This window comes from Geotrypetes seraphini, chromosome 2 (genome assembly GCF_902459505.1).
Source record: "Geotrypetes seraphini chromosome 2, aGeoSer1.1, whole genome shotgun sequence".
NCBI classification, from domain to species: domain Eukaryota; kingdom Metazoa; phylum Chordata; class Amphibia; order Gymnophiona; family Dermophiidae; genus Geotrypetes; species Geotrypetes seraphini.
Genome location: NC_047085.1, coordinates 523052349 through 523074205, shown reverse-complemented (window position 1 = coordinate 523074205; position 21857 = coordinate 523052349). Strand labels below are relative to the sequence as shown.

Sequence of the window (21857 nt, the reverse complement as noted above, 5' to 3'; positions counted from 1 at the left end):
GTAGGTGATGATCTTAAGGTAGCCAAATAGGTTGAAATGATGATGGTGAAAGCTAGAAGGATGCTAGGTTGCATAGGGAGAGGTATGGCCAGTAGGAAAAAGGAGGAATTGATGTCTCTGTATAAGACTTTGGTGAGACCTCATTTAGAATATTGTGTACAATTCTGGAGGCCGCACCTTCAAAAAGATATAAAAAGGATTGAGTCGGTCCAGAGGAAGGCTACTAAAATGGTGTGTGGTCTTTATCATAAGGCATATGGGCACAGACTTAAAGATCTCACTCTGTATACTTTGGAGGAAAGACGGGAGAGGGGAGATATGATAGAGACATTTAATCCAATCCAGTCCTTAGCTTTATATATCGGGCCTTTCCCAAAATGGACTCAATCCGGTTCACAAAGTTAACTCAAAGGGTAAGAGAAAATAATTAAATACCTACATGATGTAAATCCACATGAGGCGAGTCTCTTTCATTTGGAAGCTCTGGAATGAGATGGCATAGGATGAAGTTAAGAGGTGGCAGGCTCTGGAGTAATCAGAGGAAATACTTTTTTACGGAATGGGTGGTAGATGCGTGGAACAGACTCTCGGAAGAAGTGGTAGAGACAGACATTGTGTCTGAATTCAAGAAGGTGTGCAATAGACACATGGGATCTCTTAAAGAGAGGAAGATGGAATTGTTACTGCGGATGGGCAGACTGAATGGGCCATTTGGTCTTTATCTGCAATCATGTTTCTATGTTTCCTCAGTAAGAAAGAGACCTCTTTTATGGCAACAGAAATGAACTCTGTCTAGCATCTTCATCTCACTCCTGTCTGGATTATCTGATGTACTATCAATGTTCACTTTTCAGTAAAGCATTTATCATACTAAGAATATGAAAATGACTTCACTTCAGTGTGAATTTTCTGATGTGTTTTGAGGTTACTCATCTGAGTAAAGCTTTTACCACACTCAGTACATGTAAATGGTTTCACTCCAGTGTGAATTCTCTGGTGTGCTCTATAGTGTGTTGCAAGTTTTGCTTTATCAGTAAAACTTTTAGCACATTCAGTACATGTATATGGTTTCATTCCAGTGTGAATTCTCTGGTGTCTTATGAGGTTACTCAACTGATTAAAGCTTTTACCACACTCAGTACATGTAAATGATTTCACTCCAGTGTGAATTCTCTGGTGTCCTGTGAGTTTTGTTTTATCACGAAAGCTTTTACCACAATTAGTACATGTAAATAGTTTCACTCCAGTGTGAATTATCTTGTGTTTTCTCATTGTTGCCTTCTCAAGAAAGCTTTTACCACACTAAGTACATGTAAATGGCTTCACTCCTGTGTGAATTCTCTGGTGTATTGTGAGGGTTCCCTTCATACAAAAGCTTTTATTACATTCAGTACATGGATATGGTTTTACTAAAGTGTGAATGCTCTTATGTCTTGACAGTAATGTCCTAACACGAAATCTTTTATCACACTCAGAACATGTAAATGGTTTCACTCCAGTGTGAATTCTCTGGTGTCCTGTGAGTTTTGTCTTATCACGAAAGCTTTTATCACACTCAGTACATGTAAATGGCTTCACTCCTGTATGAATTCTTTGATGTCTTTTCAGTTCATTCTTTCCATGAAAGCTTTTACCACACCCAGTACATGTAAATCGTTTCTCTCCACTGTGAATTCTCTGGTGTGCTATGAGTGTTCGCTTATCACAAAAGCTTTTACCACACTCGGTACATATACATGGTCTCACTCCAGTGTGGATACTCTGATGTATTGTCAGGCTTCCCTTCTGACTAAAGCTTTTACCACACTCAGTACATGTAAATGGCTTCACTCCTGTATGAATTCTCTGGTGTTCTGTGAGTGTTGTCTTATCACGAAAGCTTTTACCACACTCAGTACATGTAAATGGATTCACACCTGTGTGAAAACTCTGGTGAGATTTCTCTTCTCACGAAAGCTTCTACCTCACTCAGTACATGCAAATGGTTTAACTCCAGTGTGAATTCTCTGGTGTATTCTAAGGTGTTGTGTACGATTAAAGCATTTATAGCACTCGGGACATGTAAATGGTTTCACTCATGTGTGAATTCTCTGGTGTGCCATGAGTGTTCGCTTATCACAAAATCTTTTACCACACTCAGTACATGGAAATGGTTTCACTCCAGTATGAATTCTCTGGTGCTTTTTGAGGTTACTTATACGAGTAAAACTTTTACCACGCTCAGTACATGTAAATGGTTTCTCTCCACTGTGAATTCTCTGGTGTGCTATGAGTGCTCGCTTATCACAAAAGCTTTTACCACACTCAGTACATGTAAATGGTTTCTCTCCACTGTGACTTCTCTGATGTGCTATGAGTGTCCGCTTATCACAACAGCTTTTACCACACTCAGTACATGTAAATGGTTTCTCTCCAGTGTGAATTCTCTGGTGTGCTATGAGTGTTCGCTTATCACAAAAGCTTTTACCACACTCAGTACATGTAAATGGTTTAACTCCAGTGTGAATTCTTTTGTGTCTTCTCAGTGTTTTCTTATCATGAAAACTTTTACCACACTCAGTACATGGAAATGGTTTCACTCCAGTGTGGATTCTATGGTGTATTGTGAGTTCGCTCTTATAAATAAAGCTTTTACCACACTCAGTACATGTAAATGGCTTCACACCTGTACGGATTATCAGGTGAATTTGGAGTTGTGACTTAGTTCTGAAGCTTTTACCACACTCAGAACAGGAAAATGGCTTCACTCCTGTGTGAATTCTCTGGTGTATTTTTAGGCTTACCTTATCTCTGTAGCTTTTTCCACACTCAGAACATGAAAATGGCTTCACATCTGTGTGAATTCTCTGGTGTGCTGTGAATGATTTCTTATAACGGAAGCTTTTACCACACTCATAACATGAAAATGGCTTCACTTCTGTGTGGATGGTCTGGTGTATTTTTAGGCTTACCTTATTTCTGAAGCTTTTACTACACTCAGAACAGGAAAATGGCTTCACTCCTGTATGGATGATCTGGTGTGCTGTGAGGCTCCCCTTCTGATTAAAGCTTTTTCCACACTCAGAACATGAAAATGGCTTCACTCCTGTGTGGATTCTCTGGTGTATTGTGATTGATTTCTTATAAGAGAAGCTTTTACCACACTCAGAACATGAAAATGGCTTTTGTCCTGTGTGAATTCTCTGGTGTATTTTTAGGCTTACCTTATGTCTGTAGCTTTTTCCACACTCAGAACATGAAAATGGCTTCACACCTGTGTGAATTCTCTGGTGTGCTGTGAATGATTTCTTATAACGGAAGCTTTTACCACACTCATAACATGAAAATGGCTTCACTTCTGTGTGAATGGTCTGGTGTGCTGTGAGGCTCCCCTTCTGATTAAAGCTTTTTCCACACTCAGAACATGAAAATGGCTTCACACCTGTGTGAATTCTCTGGTGTATTGTGAGTGCGCTCTTATAAAGAAAGCTTTTACCACACTCAGTACATGTAAATGGTTTCTCTCCACTGTGACTTCTCTGGTGTGCTATGAGTGTTCTCTTATCACAACAGCTTTTACCACACTCCGTACATGTAAATGGTTTCTCTCCAGTGTGAATTCTCTGGTGTGCTATGAGTGTTCGCTTAGCACAAAAGCTTTTACCACACTCAGTACATGTAAATGGTTTAACTCCAGTGTGAATTCTCTGGTGTGTTCTAAGGTGTTCTGTACGATTAAAGCATTTATAGCACTCAGTACATGTAAATGGCTTTGTTCCCCTGGGGATTTTTTCTGCTGTTCTGTGGTTTCCTTTGCAAGAAGTGCTTTTACCACTGACAGCACAAGTATATAATCTCCCATTTTTCTCCATTTCCTGATATTCTGCGATATTTGCCATTCTATAAATTATTTCTTCAGATTTACAAGTGACTGATACCTCACCAGTTTCAGTCTTTTTATGATCTGTAAATGCTTCTCCTTGACTGAAGCTTTTCTCACATTCGGTATTTAAAACTGATCTCTCTCCCGGGTGAAATTTTGCTTTTCTTGTGAAGCTCTCGTCCTGGTTTATATTTTTTTTACAACCAAGATATGAAGATATTCTCTTGTCAGTATTTGTTTTTTGGCATTTTGTAATGTTTCCTATATTGAAAATGTTTTCCCCATATTCGATACTTGTACACATTCTCATTCCTTCATTATTTTTCCTGTGTTGCATTAGCTCTTTCTTCCCATTGAAATCTTTCCCACAATCAGAACATGTAAAATGTGTCTCTTTTAAGCAGGTTTTCTGTTCTCCCTTTTGACTGGAGGTTTCCCCACAGTCCGTACATGTAGATGATCTCTCTTCAGTATCAGATCTCTGATGTGGTTTCAGAATTGAACGATCGCTGAGGAATATCTCACATATATCACAAGGACATCTTTGATCTCTCATCTGGTCCGTCTGGTCTTCCTCTGTCTGTGTGATCTTGAGCAGAGCTGACTCTCCTGGTAAATATTTTGGATTTTGATTTTTTTCCTTCTCTCCCCAGTTCATTTTCTCTGCTTCTGATAACATCTTTACTCCTTCAGGCTTCTCACTGAGCTTCCAGGGATTATTTTTAGGGTCATCTTTTCCTAAATCAAAAAATAGCATTGTATATTATTGTAGGAGTAAAACCTTTGAACAAGTTCAGTAATACAAAACCCCTTTGTAAATTTACCACCCACTCACTGCTCAGAAAACAACATTTCCAAGCTGATCAGTACCAGAGATGCAAATAAGAGTGTGTGATCATATTTAAGTCAATATTTAAAAGTGCTTTTTTGGTCTTTCCACATAGGTATAAGAAAATCCATGCTGAGTCCAGCCCAAGCTCCATCAAGTCCAGCATCCTGTGTCAAACCGTAGCCCCTCCGGTCACAAGTGCCAGGCAGATCCATAGAGCAAATCCAGTTCCTGAGATGAGCAATGGCTCTCCTAAGTCTATCTGACTAAAAATCTTTTTATGGACTTTTCCTCCAGAAACTTGTTCTAACCTTTTTTGAACCCTTCTATATATATATTTTCTTTTTATTTATCAAATTTTTCATACAATTCTTCAAGAACAGTAAAGGATAAAGATATACATCAAAAGGAAAAAAAGAAAAGATATCATAAGTCTCTAATATAAATCTTTCTAGCCCACATTAATTTGGGGGGAGCCACCATAAGATCAAATACAATTAAAGGAAATAAGATATCAATCTTGAGAAAAGATTCAACTATAATTATAAATAAAAATCCAACTTAAGAAAACAGAAATCTTCCCCCAAGTTATATCATTCTAGTTTTTCGCTTCTTATTCTCAGATTCCTTTTAAAGATCAGTGAATAACTAGTTTACTTTGGGGTCCTTTTATCAAGCTTTGGTAGGGATTTAAGACGCAATGGGGGTTAGCACATGATGAAATGTCCGACACGCTAACCCCACTAGTGCGGCTTGATAAAAGGACCCCTTTAACTTTCTCTTGTTCACGAAAACTTAACAATTGCTGAGCTGTGTGGGGTCCCAAAAAGTAAATTCCTTCTCTTGTATTTTGATTATACACTTACAAGGAAATTTTAGGAAAAAAACTAGCGGCCTGAGCTAAAACCCTAAGTTTTAATGGAAGAAATTCCTTCCTTCGCATTTGGGTAGCTCTAGCCACATCTGGGAATATCAATAGAGTATCACCACAGAATTTTGTTGTTTTGATTTTGAAATATAATTTCAGGAGTAAATTTTTATCTAATTCATCAAAAGAGTAGCCCTAGTTTTAATGACATCTTGGGAATCTTCCAGGAAGTGAGTTAAATCGAACTCAGCAGAAACTAAAAGTTTCCCTGATCTGATTTTACTTTTTTTTTTCTGTAGTATATAATAACAATTTTGTATAGAAAAGTTTCTGAATTTGTTAAACCTAATATCTCTTTCAAATATTTTTGTAATAAAATCTCTGGCGATATCGAGTGCGTCATGGGAAAATTAACAAATCGGAGATTTCTTGAGCGTGACAAATTCTCCATAATTTCCAGTTTTGAATGAATTACACAGACATCCTTAATCGCAGAGGTCGATGTCTGTGTTTCAACCAACATTAATCTTTTATCTACCAAGTCTAAATTGAAATCCACACTCTCCAACTTCTTTCCAACTTTGACTGAGAAATCTGAGGAGTGTTTAACAACTGATCTTAATAAGCTTTCCACAAATCCTTCAAGGTAATATCCTTTGGTTCCTCTGAGGTATACCGATTATCATCCCTTGAATCCAATAAAGTTAATGCTTTAGGTAATGACATATGTTGTAATTTGGATAAAGTTATTGACTTTCGGGGTTCCTCAGAAGTTTCGCTAGGGGTTACTATAGGCTCCCCATCATCGGATAATGGTGGAAGGGGTGGAGTCCTTTCAAGGGGACTTAAAGATGCACCCGGAACGGAAGCATACTCTTGGTTAACTTGTGAGGGAGTCACTGGTATTAAGTGGTGGTCCACAGGGACAGCTGCGGCAGGGTTGGAGCTTTTGGGTTAAGATTTTCCTTTACCCATCAATATATTCACACAAAAATTTTTTGGATCTTACCCAAAGATGGTCTACCCTCTCAACACCTCCTGACTCCTCGTGGCTCCCAAGGGGCAGGGCATGCCCCTTAGGGCATGCCCTGCGGTCACGCCTTGCAGCTGCAGCAATTTTTCACACAGAGGGGGGGACCCCGATGACGTCACTGGAAGTTTTGGTGTAAATGTAAAACAGTGTTTGACAGTTGAAAATTGCCGGTTATGGGGTGGAATCCTCCCAATCTTCTTTAATATCAGCTGATTGGAGGAAAATCGGGCATGAGGGAACGCCCCGTAATGTGAGCGGCTTGACGTTGAAGTTACGTAAGGTGGGGTTATGTGATACAATGCCAGGAGCTCATGAGAAGAGAGGGGAACTGGAATTGTGTACTGAAGAATGGCCTGCAGTGACGTTTTTGGGGGAAAAAAAAACAAACTCTGACATTTTATTCACTACTTTTATTTTAAGTTTTATTTTAAGTTGATTATTTATATAAAGTGTCTATTTAGAGGTTGAAAGATAAATTTTATGGGTCAAAACTAATGGATTTATTATTGTTTATGAGTTCATGTTCAATTCTCTGAAGTTAATAGATAAAATAATATCATATTCTATATTATATTATTTTATTGAATTGTTAAACTGAGGCTCAGGTTAGAAAATGTATTAATGTCTATAATTAGTTTCTATTATGGGTAGAATTGAATTCTGTAATATTCGGGAAGGTAAAGGGGGGATATGATTTTAAAGTAAGGAATATGAGTTTCTTATTTCCAATAATATTGTTTAGAGGGTATTGCTTTGATTCTGATGATCATATTATAATTAAAGGAACTTGATAGGGGACTAATTTTAGTCATTAGATATAAATTTTTGAGATGGGTTCAAGATAGAGAATTTGTTAGACATAAGCTGGAAGTATAATATTTGTACTGTTTGTAATTGGATTTATGAGTTTATATTGAAGTGTTATATTAATATATGAATTCATATCATTTATCATATTAATGGATATGGATTCAAAAATAAAAAGGGGAGTAATTTATTTCAAACACTACTGTTCTGAGGATATTGAGAGTGTGATAATGGAGTCTAAGGTGGAAATTATTATGAGAATATTATTTAGTCTCTTGGGATGGGTTTAGGATAAAGGTTTTGTCAGATATTTAATGCTTTTAAATGAAGTGCGGATATAAAAGGGTAAAGGTCATCTTTAAGGATAAATTCCTTTTGAGAACGACAGGAGTTTCTGTTCAACTAATTTTGAGAAATTGGAAAAACTGGGAATCTTTATGGCATATTTTTAAAATGGAACGGATGTTGGCTGTACAGCAAGGGAATTATAAAACATTGAGAAATGATTGTAAGGATTGATCGATACACATCCAGGGGGGAGGGGTACATGAAGATTTTTAAATGGTCATTAGTAGTGGATTATTAATCAGGGGCTGGGAGGGTTAAAATGATTGTTTAGGTATATTTATTAGTTCAAAGGGCTTTTATTGTAATATTACATGTGTGTTTAATTGCTTTGCATTACGACTTAAACTCAATAAAGTAGGTGTTCATGAGGTACCTTGTCAAAGGCTTTTTGGAAGTCCAGGTATATGATGTCTATGGGGTCTCCTCTGTCCATCCATTTGTTAATTCCCTTAAAAAAGTGCAATAAGTTAGTCAGGCACGATCTCCCCCTGCAGAAACCATGTTGGCTGGTTATCAGAAGTTCGTTTCTTTCAAAATGTTCATCGATGCTTTCTTTTATCAGTGCTTCCGTCATTTTCCATGAAACTGAGGTCTGTAGTTTCCCGGGTCTCCTCTTGATCCCTTTTTAAAAATGGGTGTAACGTTGGCTATCTTCCAATCCTCCGGGATCACGCCTGTTTTCAGGGATAGGTTGCAAATTTGCCGCAGTAGTTCCGCTATCTCCTCCTTTAGTTCCTTCAGAACCCTTGGTTGGATTCCATCCGGCCCCGGGGATTTGCCAGTTTTTAGTTTTTCTATCTGCCTGCGCACATCTTTAAGACTCACTTCCATGGATGTTAATTTTTCTTCTTGACTTTTCCATTGAAGAATTGCTCAGGTTCCAGTATGTTGGTTGTGTCTTCGTTTGTAAATACAGACGAAAAGAACATGTTAAGCCTTTCTGCTACTTCTTTCTCCTCCTTCACCACTCCCTTCCTTTCTCCGTCGTCCAGCGGTCCCACCTCCTCCCTAGTCGGTTGCTTCCCTTTAACATATCTAAAGAACGGTTTGAAATTTCGTGCTTCCTTGGCTAGTCTCTCTTCGTACTCTCTTTTGGCTTTTCGAACCACACGGTGACATTCTTTTTGATACTTCCTGTGTCATTCCAGTTCCCCTCAGTTTTGTCCTTTTTCCATTTCCTGAATGAATTTTTCTTATTGCCTATCGCTTCCTTCACTATTTTAGTTATCCACGCCAGGTCTTTTGTTCGACTCTTTTTGAACCCATTTCTGAATCTGGGGATATACAGATTTTGCGCCTCGCTCACCGTGTCCTTGAAAAAGTCCAGGCATGTTCTACCGTTTGCCATTTTTTGGAAGTTTTCCTAAGTTTCTTCCTTACCATTTCCCTCATTGCTTCGTAGTTTCCTTTCCTGAAGTTAAAAGTTGTTGCTATGGTTCTCCTCCCTTTCGGTATTCCTACCTCCACCTTGAACTTGATCATGTTATGATCGCTGTTTCCCGACGGTCCCACTACTTCTACTTCCTTTGCAGGTCCCGCTAACCCATTTGGGATTAGATCTAGAGTGGCATTTCCTCTCGTCGGTTCTCTAACAAGCTGCTCCAAGAAGCAATCTTGTATAGCCTCCAGGAATCCTGTCTCCCTAGCGCATTTTGATCTTCCAAGACTCTAGTCTATCTCGGGGTAGTTGAAGTCTCCCATAATAACCGTGTTACCGCATTTGCATTCTCGCTTCATCTCGGCTTCCATTTCTTCATCGATATCTCCGGACTGCCCAGGTGGACGATAGTATAGGCCCATCTTTATTTCAGGACCTTTCCTTCCCGGTATTTTAACCCATAGTGATTCCAGCCTGTTTGTCGTCTCTGCTGTGTCCATTCTTGTCAATTGTATGCTTTCTTTTATGTATAGGGCTATTCCACCTCCTTTTTGCCCTGACCTATCTTGGCGATAAAGCTTGTACCCCGGCAGTGCTGTATCCCATTTGCTTTCCTCATTCCACCATGTTTCAGAGATTCCAATGATGTCTATGTCCTCTGCGTTGGCCATGGCTTCTAATTCCCCCATTTTATTTCTTAGGCTCCTTGCATTAGTATATATGCAATTCAGATCCTGGAATTTTGTTGTCTTCATTTCCTCTCCCTGTGCTGCTGTCTGTAGTGTCTTCTCTTTTACTACAATCTTTCTAACCTCTCCTTCTGGGTTAGCCGACTCCTGTAATTTGTCTCTTGTTTTTTCCCAGCCTTGTTTCCCCTCAGACCACCACAAATGGCTACCAGGACACCCAAGGCAGAGACATCAAAATTCTGCGTTAGGAGGGTCTCCAACTTACGCTCCTCAGAGTCCCGTAAGGCAAAAACATCCTCTACGGGCATCGTATGCCGCTTAGCAATAGCTGAGACCACAGCGTCCACCACTGGTGACTTAAAAGTATCCTGATTCCGCTCCAGGATGGGATACAGATGAGCCATGGAGCGCGCAAACCGTAAAGGCACCTCCGGCATCTTCCAATGCACCAGGACAATATCACGAATATCCTGATGTATGGGAAAGGAGAGGGATGCAGTGTGGGTCCACCACTCGAGAGGTCTCCTGTGGCACCACCTCACAGCTCCACACTTAGGAGAGCTGCTCAATCAAAAAAGACTTTTCCTCTCTCTGTTAAATCCTAACTCACGTTTGCGGTCTAACACCAGCTCTGGCAGGATACACGTTTCAAATCTGACATATTATAATCACAAAACAGAAAATATAATTAGTTTTTCTACCTTTTGTTGTTTGGTCATTATTCAAATCTTGTTAGTCTCAGGCTCTGGTTGTCTTCTGATAACTTGCTTGCCGGGGTCTCCTTCTTTCTTCTTTCTCCATGCTAACCATCCATCTGCCATCTCTGTCCTCCCCTTCCGTTTCCCTTCCCTCCCCAGGAGATCTGCCATCTTTCCTTTTTTTTGTCTCCATCCACAGATCCACCTTTTCTTAACTATCCTTTCATCCAGCATCTCTCCCTCCTTCCCCACCACTCCAGGGTCCACCATCTCTCCCTTTCTTTTCCTAACTACCCTCCTATCCAGTATCTCTATCCCCCTCCACACCATCCCATGTGTCCAACTTCTCTCCCTTTCTGTTCCTTCCCTCCCTAAATCCCATTGTCCATCATCTCTCTCCCTCTCCTCTATTTTCAGACCCATTATTTCTTCCCCCCCCAAAATCTGGTATATGCACGTCTCTTTGAACCCCCCCTTCCCTCCCTCCCTCCATGCACTTCAACGCCAGGGCCCCCCTCCCCTGAAGGTCTGTCCCCCATGAAGGTGACATGTATGTCCTGGACATATGGATGATTCAACTGGACTCTACAGACCTAGATTTTCACTTGTGTATGCTGGACACCCTGCTGGAAACTATAGACATATTTTCCTATAGCCAGGCCCAGACTGTTTGCAATGCTAACAATGATGTTCTTGTTTCCCTGCTGGGAGAATATCCCTTCAAGGTTATGCTGATCTGTTATCACTGCTATATGACTTCATAGACTTCATATGCCAGACACCCTACAAAGCCATAAAACTTTTATAATGAGCAAGGAGCTTTGCTCATGTGGGTGTAACGAGATGAAAGAACTTGGTACCAAACCATGGGTTTGCTGTCTCCCAACCAAGCTATGGGAACCAGACAGCTGGATTGTGGAAAGGCTATCTCGTTGCCAACTTTTCATCTTACAAGGACACCAACTCGAATATGCAATGAATTGTAACACCTCTAATTAGCAGCTGCATGTCTCCGTGCTGAAAGAATAAAGTTCAGCAACAGTTCTCTGTTTCTGTAAGGCCCCCCCTTTTACTGGGGGGGGGGTGTGGAGGTGAGAGAGAGGCGTGGAGGAAAGGGAAGAGTTAGTTATACAATATTTTTTGTACCAATAGGGAATTACATAACCAGAATTCGGGGATGGACTTTCTTGGAACAAAGGAAGAATTGCTCTGTATAAAAAACACGTGTATTCTAGGTAAAGCCAGAGAGATTCACTTACTTATGCTATGGGGAACTGCTAGCCCCCTGCTAAGCATATGGGTGCAAATTCTTCTCTCCATTGCATATTCTGAACTGACAATACATTTTTTAGATATGTCTTTGCTGCTGTAATACTGTAAGTTTTTATACTAACAATAAACAAATATTGTCTGTTTTGGAAGATACAATGCCGTCTTGTAGTTATTCCAATGAGGTAAACTAAGCAGCCTTTTATCTCAAAGGTCTGCACCTCCCCCTGAAGGCCTGCACCCCACCCCTAAAGGCCTGTGTCACCATCCCTGAAGGCCTGTTTCCCCCTTTGAAGTAAAATAACTTATAGCATGGCAATAATAAACCTTAGATAAGTAAAGCCTTAAAAGAGCACTTATCTTTCTATGTGAGATAAAGCGGCAGGAAATTAATTCTGCTCACGCCCCGCTTTATCTCACATAGAAAGATAAGTACTCTTTTAAGGCTTTACTTATCTAAGGCTTATTATTGCCTGTTTTGCACATTTTTCAACTGCAATTTGCACAAAAATAATTGCTATTTGCACTGCTTGGATATACGGTATAAAAAGTTTAAAAGAAAAAGTTATAATTTTAGAAATTTAAATTATTGAGTAGATTAATTTTGACGAAATAAGTCATTCATAGAAATTTTACAAAAACACGATGAATTAAGTCTTTTAAAATAATAACATGAAGGTTTTTTAGATCCATGAAAGATATCCACACCCAATTCCTTAAAGGAATGATAACATTATGATCCTTGGAGTGGCAATTCTGAGATCTTTTCCTTCATTTAATATTATTATTTAATAAGAAGTTCTCTCTTCAATTATATTAACGTTTTTGTGGACTTGGTTAATCTGTGGTTAATTTCTCTCTCCCTGCTTCCCCACCACCGCAGCAACAGGACCAGTCGAGGCGAATACAGCGACTGCACAATGACCGGCCTAGAAGTCTTCCCCCCAACGTCAATTCTGACGTCAGAAAGGAAGTTTTCGGACAGCCAGGCAGCGATTGGCGGCCTGGAACTTCCACTCCGACCTCAGAAAAAGGGACAAAATTACATGGAAAATGGGGAAAGCAGAACAGACACAACTGCATCCATGCGTGCAGAAGGAAAAAACTGTAGAGGGCACTAAACTGAACAGTAAATAGACCAGCAGCAGAGTGAAAAATCCGGAATGGATTCCTTCTGCAACCATGCGGCTAAAGGGAAATAACCCTACTGTCACCTATTGCACTGGAACAGAAAATCAGTAACTCAGCCCTGTGTCTGCAGAAAATGCAGTCCTTACCTAGAGACTTCAGGATCTCATAATTCTCCTTCATCACCTCCCGGTGAAGCTCCTTCTGCCCTTCATCTAAATACTCCCACTCCTCCTGGGAGAAGGCGACGGTGATGTCCTCAAACGTCACCTGCTTCTGAAACATAAACCAGAAACTCACTCAGGGACACGAGGAAACACTCCGAACGCATTAGAGTTCAGCTGGATGTACTCTTCTGATAGCTTTGCTTTGGCACTGTAAGTTTGCAGGCTCAGGGTTCTAAGCTGGAGGTCAAACTAGCTGACCTTTCCTGCTCTGGGCCTCTCAAAGACTGGTATTGTCATGGTAACAGTGTCTTTTAGGCTCCCTTAAATCTTATATATGTAAAACATTTGAAATGAAATACAAATCATTCTCTCACACATCATTCATAGGGATCCTTTCACACACAACACGGTTTATTGCATTCATAAGATACATATAACTATCTCTATTCAAAAATGTGAAACCCTATATCTTCCACAAGCCAGACTGAGAGGTCTGCTATTAATTAGAGCCATGAAATCAAGGCGGGAAACTGCACAAAGATGCAGAGAGGACAGAGAGAGACAGAAAACAAGATGGCGTCATTAATACCTCTATGTATATATTATATATACAGTTGCGTACCTAGGGTATGTGGCACTCGGGGACCATAATTTTTTGACACTCCCCCATGTAAAAAAATATTTTTTGTAATAACCATGAAACTGAATAAATGGTCATAATAGAAACAAGCAGTGAAAATTTTCTTTTATTGAACCTCATATATGTAACCATTATTCCAAACATACCATAACATAACATAAATTATGTCTGAATTGTCATGACATCAGAAGTACATATGGAGTAGTTGCAGGTGATGCTTGGGACAGTTCTGATTGTGTTAGTTCGGTTTTATGTGTTTTTTGAATAGAAGGGTTTTTATTTCTTTTTTGAAGGTTTTGTTGTCTGTGGTCGATGTCAATTGGTTGTAGAGTTGGGGGTCGAGTGTTGCAGCTCGAATGGCTAGGAGGTTGTCGAACAGTTTTTTTTCTTTTGACGTTTTTGGTTGGAGGGTGTGTGAATGGTGTGTGAGTTCTCCTATGTCTGGTTGAGGTGGATTGAATTATTTAGGTGAAGAAATTAGTTACCCCCCCCCCCCCCCAATTCCACACACATTAATTCTCTTCCATTTTTGTTCCCATTATAAAAAACACTGATAAGTTCTCAGAAAAAAAAATACATTAAAATAAGAATTGAAAACAAAGGCCCCTACAGATGAGAACATAACATAAGAATAGCCTAACTGGGTCAGACCAATGGTCCATCATGCCCAGTAGCCCATTCTCATGGTAGCCAATCCAGGACACTAATACCTGGTCAAAACCCAAAGAGTAGCAACATTCCATGCTACCAATCCAGGGCAAGCAGATGTTTCCCCCATGTCTTAATAACAGACTATGGACTTTTCCTCCAGGAATTTGTCCAAACCTTTCTTAAAACCAGCTACGCTATCTGCTTTTACCATAACTTCTGGCCACTTCATTTTTAAGCTGAGATCTTTCCTTCCAAACAGAGACTTTGCTAGATGTCAAATACAGCACAAGGTAACTTCACACGGACTTAGCTGTGCAGAAAATGTGAATCTCCTCATACACCCATCATATAGTGCAAAAATGTGCAAAGGTCTGTTTTTTTCTTTCGATCACTACATAGACTAATGCCACACAAGCAGCGCTGTTACAAACATATTCTGTAGGTCAGTGCTAAGGTTAACAAAGTTTCCTTCCTTGGACCAGAAGGAGATACTGACAAACCACTGTAAGAGATCCCAAAACAACTACCCAGGAACAACACCCAAAGATCCACTCAGTGTGTGAACCAGTTGAGTGGAGTGGACTAACTGGGGGGTGGAAATGGGCCCGGAGATTGCTCAACAGAATTTCCCAGATCACCTCTTCCTCTCAACACATTGACACGCTGCTGCTGCCACCACCACTAGGAACACCTCACCGGGTAGGCCAGCAATGCTATAAACTTTATAAAACACATTATTATATTTTCTTATAAAGCACATATTTTAAATGAACTCTCTGACATCCTCAGCCTTTCCATTCATAAAAATAGAAGGAAGAAAAGTTCCCATTTCCTGCTGTCTCATGTCCCCGGCCTATATAATATTTTTCTTCTGCAGAGTGCAGACCCTTCAAAAATCTGACCAAATCCTCATTTCACTTGCATTATAAAGTACTGAGGACGCCATTTCTCCCCAATCCCAGGTCCTAAAGTCTAAGACAGTAGCGCAAACTAGTGCTACCAGATTCAGGAAAAAAAATTTCGATTCGATTCAGCCTATTGAATTGGTTTATCGATTCGATTTTCCTGCCCAATTGGGTGTTTTTTTCAAACATCCTGGTGGGTTTATTTTACAGCTTTTTCACCCCCCCCCCCCCTTTGTCTTCTCCTAACCACACTGGCGCTGTGGTGTAAATAAAATAAAGAAACAAAAGGACTTTTCCTCTCTCTGTTAAATCCTAGCTCACGTTTGCGGTCTAACACCAGCTCTGGCAGGATACACATTTCAAATCTGACATATTGTGATCACAAAACAGAAAATAAAATTAGTTTTTCTACCTTTTTGTTGTTTTGTCATTATTCAAATCTTGTTAGTCTCAGGCTCTGGTTGTCTTCTGATAACTTGCTTGCCAGGGTCTCCTTCTTTCTTCTTTCTCCGTGCTAATCATCCATCTGCCATCTCTGTCCTCCCCTTCCGTTTCCCTTCCCTCCCCTGGATGTCTGGCATCTTTCCTTTTTTTGTCTTCCTCCACAGATCCACCTTTTCTTAACTATCCTTTCATCCAGCAGCAGTTTGCGCCAAACCAGGCCTTCTTCAGCATCCAATGCTCTAATTGTTTCAGGGTGGGTGCTGAAACCATTAACGCAAACTGCATTTAAATTTGGTCATTTAGTATCCCGCAGCAAAACTAAAAAAAGAAAGCTGTCAGGCACATTTATCAAACAGAAAAAATAACATCAGGTCTGGGGCAGCGTTAGAAGGCTTGGTTGAGAGAAGGGGTATCTAATGACACCCCTTCTAACCCCCTGCCCCAATCCTTGAAAACTGGAGAGGTACCAGAGGACTGGAAATTGGCGAATGTCACACCTATCTTCAAGAAGGGATCGAAGGGTGACCCCGGGAACTACAGGCCGGTGAGCCTGACTTCAATTATAGGGAAGATGGTGGAAGCTATGATCAAAGACGGCATTTGCGAGCACATCGAGAGAAATGGCCTACTGAGAACAAGCCAGCACGGATTCTGTAAGGGAAGGTCATGCTTAACGAACCTTCTGTACATCTTTGAACAGATGGGATGTGCAAAGCTGTCCTAAAACGCAGGGAGGCCCGATGAACCCGCCGCAAGAACAGAAACACCAAAGACCGTATCACCCATAGCTGCCATATCAAGCCTGGAAAACCTGAAAAAGGTATGAAGGGAAGGCCACAGGGCCTCCAGACAAGTCTCCACAGGCGAGACCGCATGAGATTCAGCCCACAAGGAAGACATTCCACAGGAGAGTGAGCCTCCACCCTAAGGGGAGGCTTCTTCTTTACCGCCATATAGGCTGCGGAATTAGCCGCTCACATCCACGCGAAAGAGAAGTCTCAGAAGCAGGCCGACCCTGACATGCAGGACCCGCCACGACAAACAGATGGGCCAACAAACATAAGTCAGTAGTGGCCCTAGGTATCTTAAAAGACGATGCCAGATAGCCAGAGACCGCAGAACACAGACCCGAGACGTGGAACCTGAAGGAACAAAGGCCGGCAATCGAACTCCCTGGTGTATGTGGAAAGAAGAAACCACTTTCGGAAAAAAAGAAGGCACAGTCCTCAAAATCACTGCCGACTCTGACACGGAGAAAAGCATCTCTGCACGACAAAGCCGGAAGCTCTGACATTAGCCGTGTAGAAGTGACCACCACCAGGAAGACGGTCTTAATGGTAAGATCTTTCAGCGAGATCGTATCCAGGGGTTCATAGGGCGGAAGAGTCAGAGAGCTTAGGACCAAATTCAGGCTCCACAATGGGCAAGGCCGTCATAAGGGAGGCCCCAGCCTCCACGCAAGAACCGGACAACAGCCGAGTGAGAAGCTAGAGAACCCCTGAACGAAGAGTGACCCAAACTTGAGAGGCCTGCAAACTGAACACGTAGAGAGGAGTCTGCCAGACCCTACCTGAGGCCAGCCTGCAGGAAGTCCAGAACCGGAGCCAGTGACGAAACCAAAGAGTCCAACCGGAGCCCCACACACCAAGCCGAAAACACCCCCAGGCGTTCGTATAGGCCGAGACCGGTGATTTCCACTTGCATTGCAGGAGTGTGGCAATAACCGCAGAGCAATAACCCCTGGCCATCAAGGCTGTCCGCTCAAGCGCCAGGCTGCAGGACTAAAGCAATCCAGATCTTGAAGTGCAAACTGACCCTACGTGAGGAATCGCCGATGGCGAGGAAGACGCAGACCATTCCCAGAGCTCAACCTCACAAGGTCTGCATACCAATGTCGTCTGGGCCAGTGCGAAGCCACAAGGATCACCGGGCCCCTGTGCAAGGGGACAACAGGCGCAAAATCACCCTATCATGGACCACGTATGAAAAACGCACTGTAGGACCCCTGTGGGCCAAGATTGAACCAGAGTGTCGAGTCTGACGCTGCCGACCTCTCGTCGACGGCTGAAGAATCTGTCCGCCTTCCTGTTCACTAGGACACCATCAGATCGAATGAGCGAAAACCAGCCCGGACAGGGACCATGCCCCCTTGTTCAGAGATTGACAACTGAGGAAGTCTTCCCGAATGTGCCACATGAGCCGTGGATAAAGCCAAGTGATGACGTGCCACCCATGGAAAGAGCATCCGAGCCTTCAATACCAGCTGGGGACTCTTTGCGACCCCTGACGGCAGACATAGGCAACAGCCGTCGCATTGGCTGAGAACACACAGACAGCCGTCCTGTGGAGATACAGTTGGGACCGTAGCGAAGCTAACCAATTGCTCGTAGCTCCGGCCAATCGATCGATCATCAGCTCTCTCTGACGCAGACCACTACCTGTCCAGCGGCCTTGTAGCGGGAAGGACATGCAAACTGCTCCCCAACCCCTCCATCCGAGGGCAAGGAGGTACATTTGAACCACCGCTAAATCCACCCATGGCAGGACTAGGCGCATGGAAAATTCTGAAGCCATGGGATACAATTTAGCCATGGCCCTAGCGCACTTCAGGGGACCCTCATGGGCCCCCCAACCTCCAAGAGCATTTCAGCGTTCTGGGAATCCCCGAGACCCGCTAGGCTAGTCAGGCAGCGAGACCCGTCTAATTGCAGTGCGACAGCAACGGCTTAGGAAGTGATGCAGGTACCACAACAATAGCGGGAAGTTGCTGCTGATGTTCAGGCATATCAGCAAGGATCAGATTGACATGCTGGAATCCAAAGGCTGTACAGACTGCCACACCGCAGTCTGAAAGGGAGACACGCGCATAGCCCGATTTCTCATGAAGGCCTGAGACAACATATCCACAATGTCCGGCAGAAAATAGTCCTCGGCGGCCTGAGCCAATCAGCGGGACTCAGATTTGAAATTGTTTGAAGATCGATGAGACTTTCCCTGGAACAGCGCCCGCGCTTATGCGACAATGCCCTCCTCGCACAATTGCGGCATCCCAGACGCTGGAATCACAACTCTGGTGGCAACGGAGGAAGGCAAGTCCTTTCCGGAGTAGAGAGTTGCGCAGGCACAGAAATCCCACCTGTCTCCACCCGCCCCGCCAAAGTCCCACCCGTCCCCGCGAGGAATCCCTCCGTCCCCGCGAGGAATCCCTCTGTCCCCGCCCGTCCCCGCGAGGAATCCCCTACGTCCCCGCGAGGAATCCCCTCCGACCACGCCCGTCCCTATAAACCACAGAAAGTTATTTCATTTAATTATGCTACTGAATTAAAGGCTCTGGTAGAAACCCATTTACAAATAAGCAAAGAGACTTTATTAATTTTGAAATATTAATTGGGAAGAATATATGCTTTGTAAACGGATTTCTACCAAAGCCTCTAATGTTTATAAATTTTTATCAACACAACTAATAAACTACTTTATCCTGAAGCAAAAAAAAAAAAAGAATTTTTTTCCTACCTTTGTTGCCTGGTTTCTGCTTTCCTCATGTTCTCATTCAATTCCTTCCATCCACTGTCTCTCTTCTCTCTGCGTCTTCCATTTGCTCTGTTACTGTGCCTCTCCCTTTCTCCCCCCTCCCAAATTGATCTGGCATCCATCTTCTTCCCTCCGCTCCCCCCATAGTCTGGTATCTCTGTCTTCTTCCCTGCCAGCATCTTCTCCCCACTCTCTCTTCCCCATTTCCTTTCAGGGTCCTTCTCCCCCCCATCTTCCCCATGTCCTGTCAGGCAGCATCCTTCTCCCCCATCTGCCTTCCACATATGCTTTCAGTGTCCTTCTCCCCCATGTCCTTTCAGTGTCCTTCTCCCCCCGTCTTTCCCATGTACTTTCAGCGTCCTTCTCCCCCCGTCTTCCCATGTCCTTTCAGCGTCCTTCTCCACCCCTTTGTCTACCCCATGTGCTTTCAGCATCCTTCTTCCCCCTCTGTCTTTCCCATGTGCTTTCAGCGTCCTTCTCCACCCCTTTGTCTTCCCCATGTCCTTCAGCGTCCTTCTCCCCCTCTGTCTTCCCCATGTCCTTCAGCGTTCTTCTCCCCCCTCTGTCTTCCCCATGTCCTTCAGCGTTCTTCTCCCCCCCTGTCTTCCCCATGTCCTTCAGCGTTCTTCTCCCCCCCTGTCTTCCCCATGTCCTTCAGCGTTCTTCTCCCCCCTCTGTCTTCCCCATATCCTTCAGCGTTCTTCTCCCCCCTCTGTCTTCCCCATGTCCTTTCAGCGTCCTTCTCCCCCCCGTCTTCCCCATGTCCTTTCAGCGTCCTTCTCCACACCTTTGTCTTCCCCATGTCCTTTCAGGGTCCTTCTCCCCCTCTGTCTTCCCCATGTGCTTTGCTTCCCCATGTGCTTTGCTTAAGCCCTCCATCCGACGTCAGCGCTGACATCGGGAAGACTTCCGTTCGGCTGTGTGCTGCGGCAGGGCAGGTAAGGAGAAGGAGACTAGCCTCCCAGCTCGAGTGCGATCCAACCCCTTGACCATAGGGGGATTCCCGTGAACCTAGGGACGTCCCCACGGGATCCCGGCGACCCAAAGGGGGAACCCGCGGGATTCCTGTCGTCCCCGTTCCCGTGCAGCTCTCTACTCTGGAGGAGGAAAGTGCGGAATCCACACACCAGATATGCCCCCGACGGGCCTCGGCGTACAGAATATGCGACTGCGCAACCGGAAGCCATCCACCAGATTTACAGCATGAATCCATGCCATCCTGTCCTGAGGTGGCCATCTGTGAAGTTTGGAGCAAAAACGATGCTTCTAAGTCAAAAAAATATAGTTTTAAAAACTTTAAAGAAAATCCAAGATGGCCACCACGGGTGCCGATTTTGACATATAAATGGCCGTTAAACACAGAAAAACGCTAAAAATGGTGATTTTAGGATTTTACGGGTGGGGGGGACATGCAGGGAAACCCCCCCAAATCCCCAATTTGAGGACCGCCCAAAATCGGCAAACTCTGTGACTGACAGACCCCACAGAGACATGTGCAAGCATAGGGAGATCCTACCTCAGGAGCTGATTAAACTGGAATTTCAGATCTTCTGGCCGCCTCAACTTCCCACCTCAGATCACGACCACCAGGACCCATCAGGGAAATCAGGGAAGACACGCGGCGCGGTTCCGATCCCGGCGTACTACCCCTTTGCGGACGAACCAGGGGAGAGATGGCTCCTGAACCTGGAGACCCGATTCAATCTGCAGGCTGTCCAGATGGCTTACTGCACTTTTAGGCTTACAGAGCACCCTCCAGAAGCAGACAAACGTGAACATGTCTGCGATCTCCCACCGAACGATCACTCGCACACCCCGCGAAAAAATAAAAATAAGACTAGAAAGTGAAAACAAATCAGGAGCAGAATTAACTGAGATGAAACCTAGCACTGAAGCTGCAGGAACAAACTGAGCAAGACAGGAAACTCCCGGGCAGGTAGCTAATAGCCATACAAGATCCCATCCGTTCAGCATCCATGTTCTTCTGCTTGGCATTGCCTGGCACTGCATCCCCTGCTGCCCACCTCCTGCCAGTCCCTCTCCTACCTGCTCAGCCATCCTCCTGCCCTTCTCCGCAGCACCAGCTCCAGCCTTGGCTCCTAATGGAGGGAAAAGAGACAAAGGCAGGAAAAAGAGGAGGGATCTGTATCTCCCCTCCTTCACTCCTCCCCCAATCTGACCAATCAGTGCCAGAGAGTTGAAAGACCGCCTCTTCCTGACTCCACCCACATGAGCATTCTCCCATTCTATGCCTTCCTAGGAGCATTCTGTTTTTGACCAATCCTAAGGTGGAATGCACATTCCAATCAGTGTCATAGGGTGTCATATTGTCCCTCTGTCTCCTCCTTCAGGAGTCTTTTGACCAATCAGTGGAAGGGGCGGAGTCTGATACTGACTGGGTCTCCCTCTCTTCCTGACACATGAGAGCAGAGAGAGGAAGCACCAACTCCCTCTTTATCTGAGACACAAACCGCTGCTGCCACCTCTGGCACATTTTTATATTTGTGTTTTGTATAATTTCAGATGTCTCATGCAGTTTTCGACCCTTCCCGTTGGGGTTATGGTGAATTGCAATTGGGCTCACCGATCACAGGGATATTTTGACACAAT

General features: G+C 43.4%; 2 protein-coding genes across 6 annotated transcripts in view; one reads left to right on the top strand and one right to left on the bottom strand.

Moving 5' to 3' along the window:
- LOC117354716 (zinc finger protein 721-like) overlaps positions 1–21857 on the top strand; it is a 375536-nt gene that overhangs the window by 176246 nt on the left and 177433 nt on the right. The gene's annotated exons all lie outside the window — the stretch shown is intronic.
- On the bottom strand, positions 846–21377 carry LOC117354731 (oocyte zinc finger protein XlCOF6-like). 5 transcript variants are annotated; one of them, XM_033932666.1, is made up of 3 exons: positions 21294–21377; positions 13059–13185; positions 846–4600 (listed from the first exon to the last, which is right to left on the bottom strand). In XM_033932666.1, exons 1-3 carry the CDS (start codon positions 21303–21305, stop codon positions 2076–2078), a joined length of 2664 nt encoding a protein of 887 aa, XP_033788557.1. In that variant the 5' UTR covers positions 21306–21377; the 3' UTR covers positions 846–2075. The 5 variants fall into 5 exon arrangements, with proteins under 5 accessions (XP_033788557.1, XP_033788558.1, XP_033788560.1 ...); XM_033932667.1 differs by having other exon boundaries at positions 13059–13182; positions 21294–21358; XM_033932669.1 differs by lacking the exon at positions 21294–21377 and adding an exon at positions 20764–21287.

What these genes read in the sequence shown, in the direction of transcription:
- LOC117354731 (XM_033932666.1), bottom strand. An exon ending in TGAGATCCTGAAGTCTCTAG is followed by an intron (nt 4,601 to 13,058) that starts GTAAGGACTGCA and finishes TTTTTGATTTAG; the next exon opens with GAAAAGATGACCCTAAAAAT.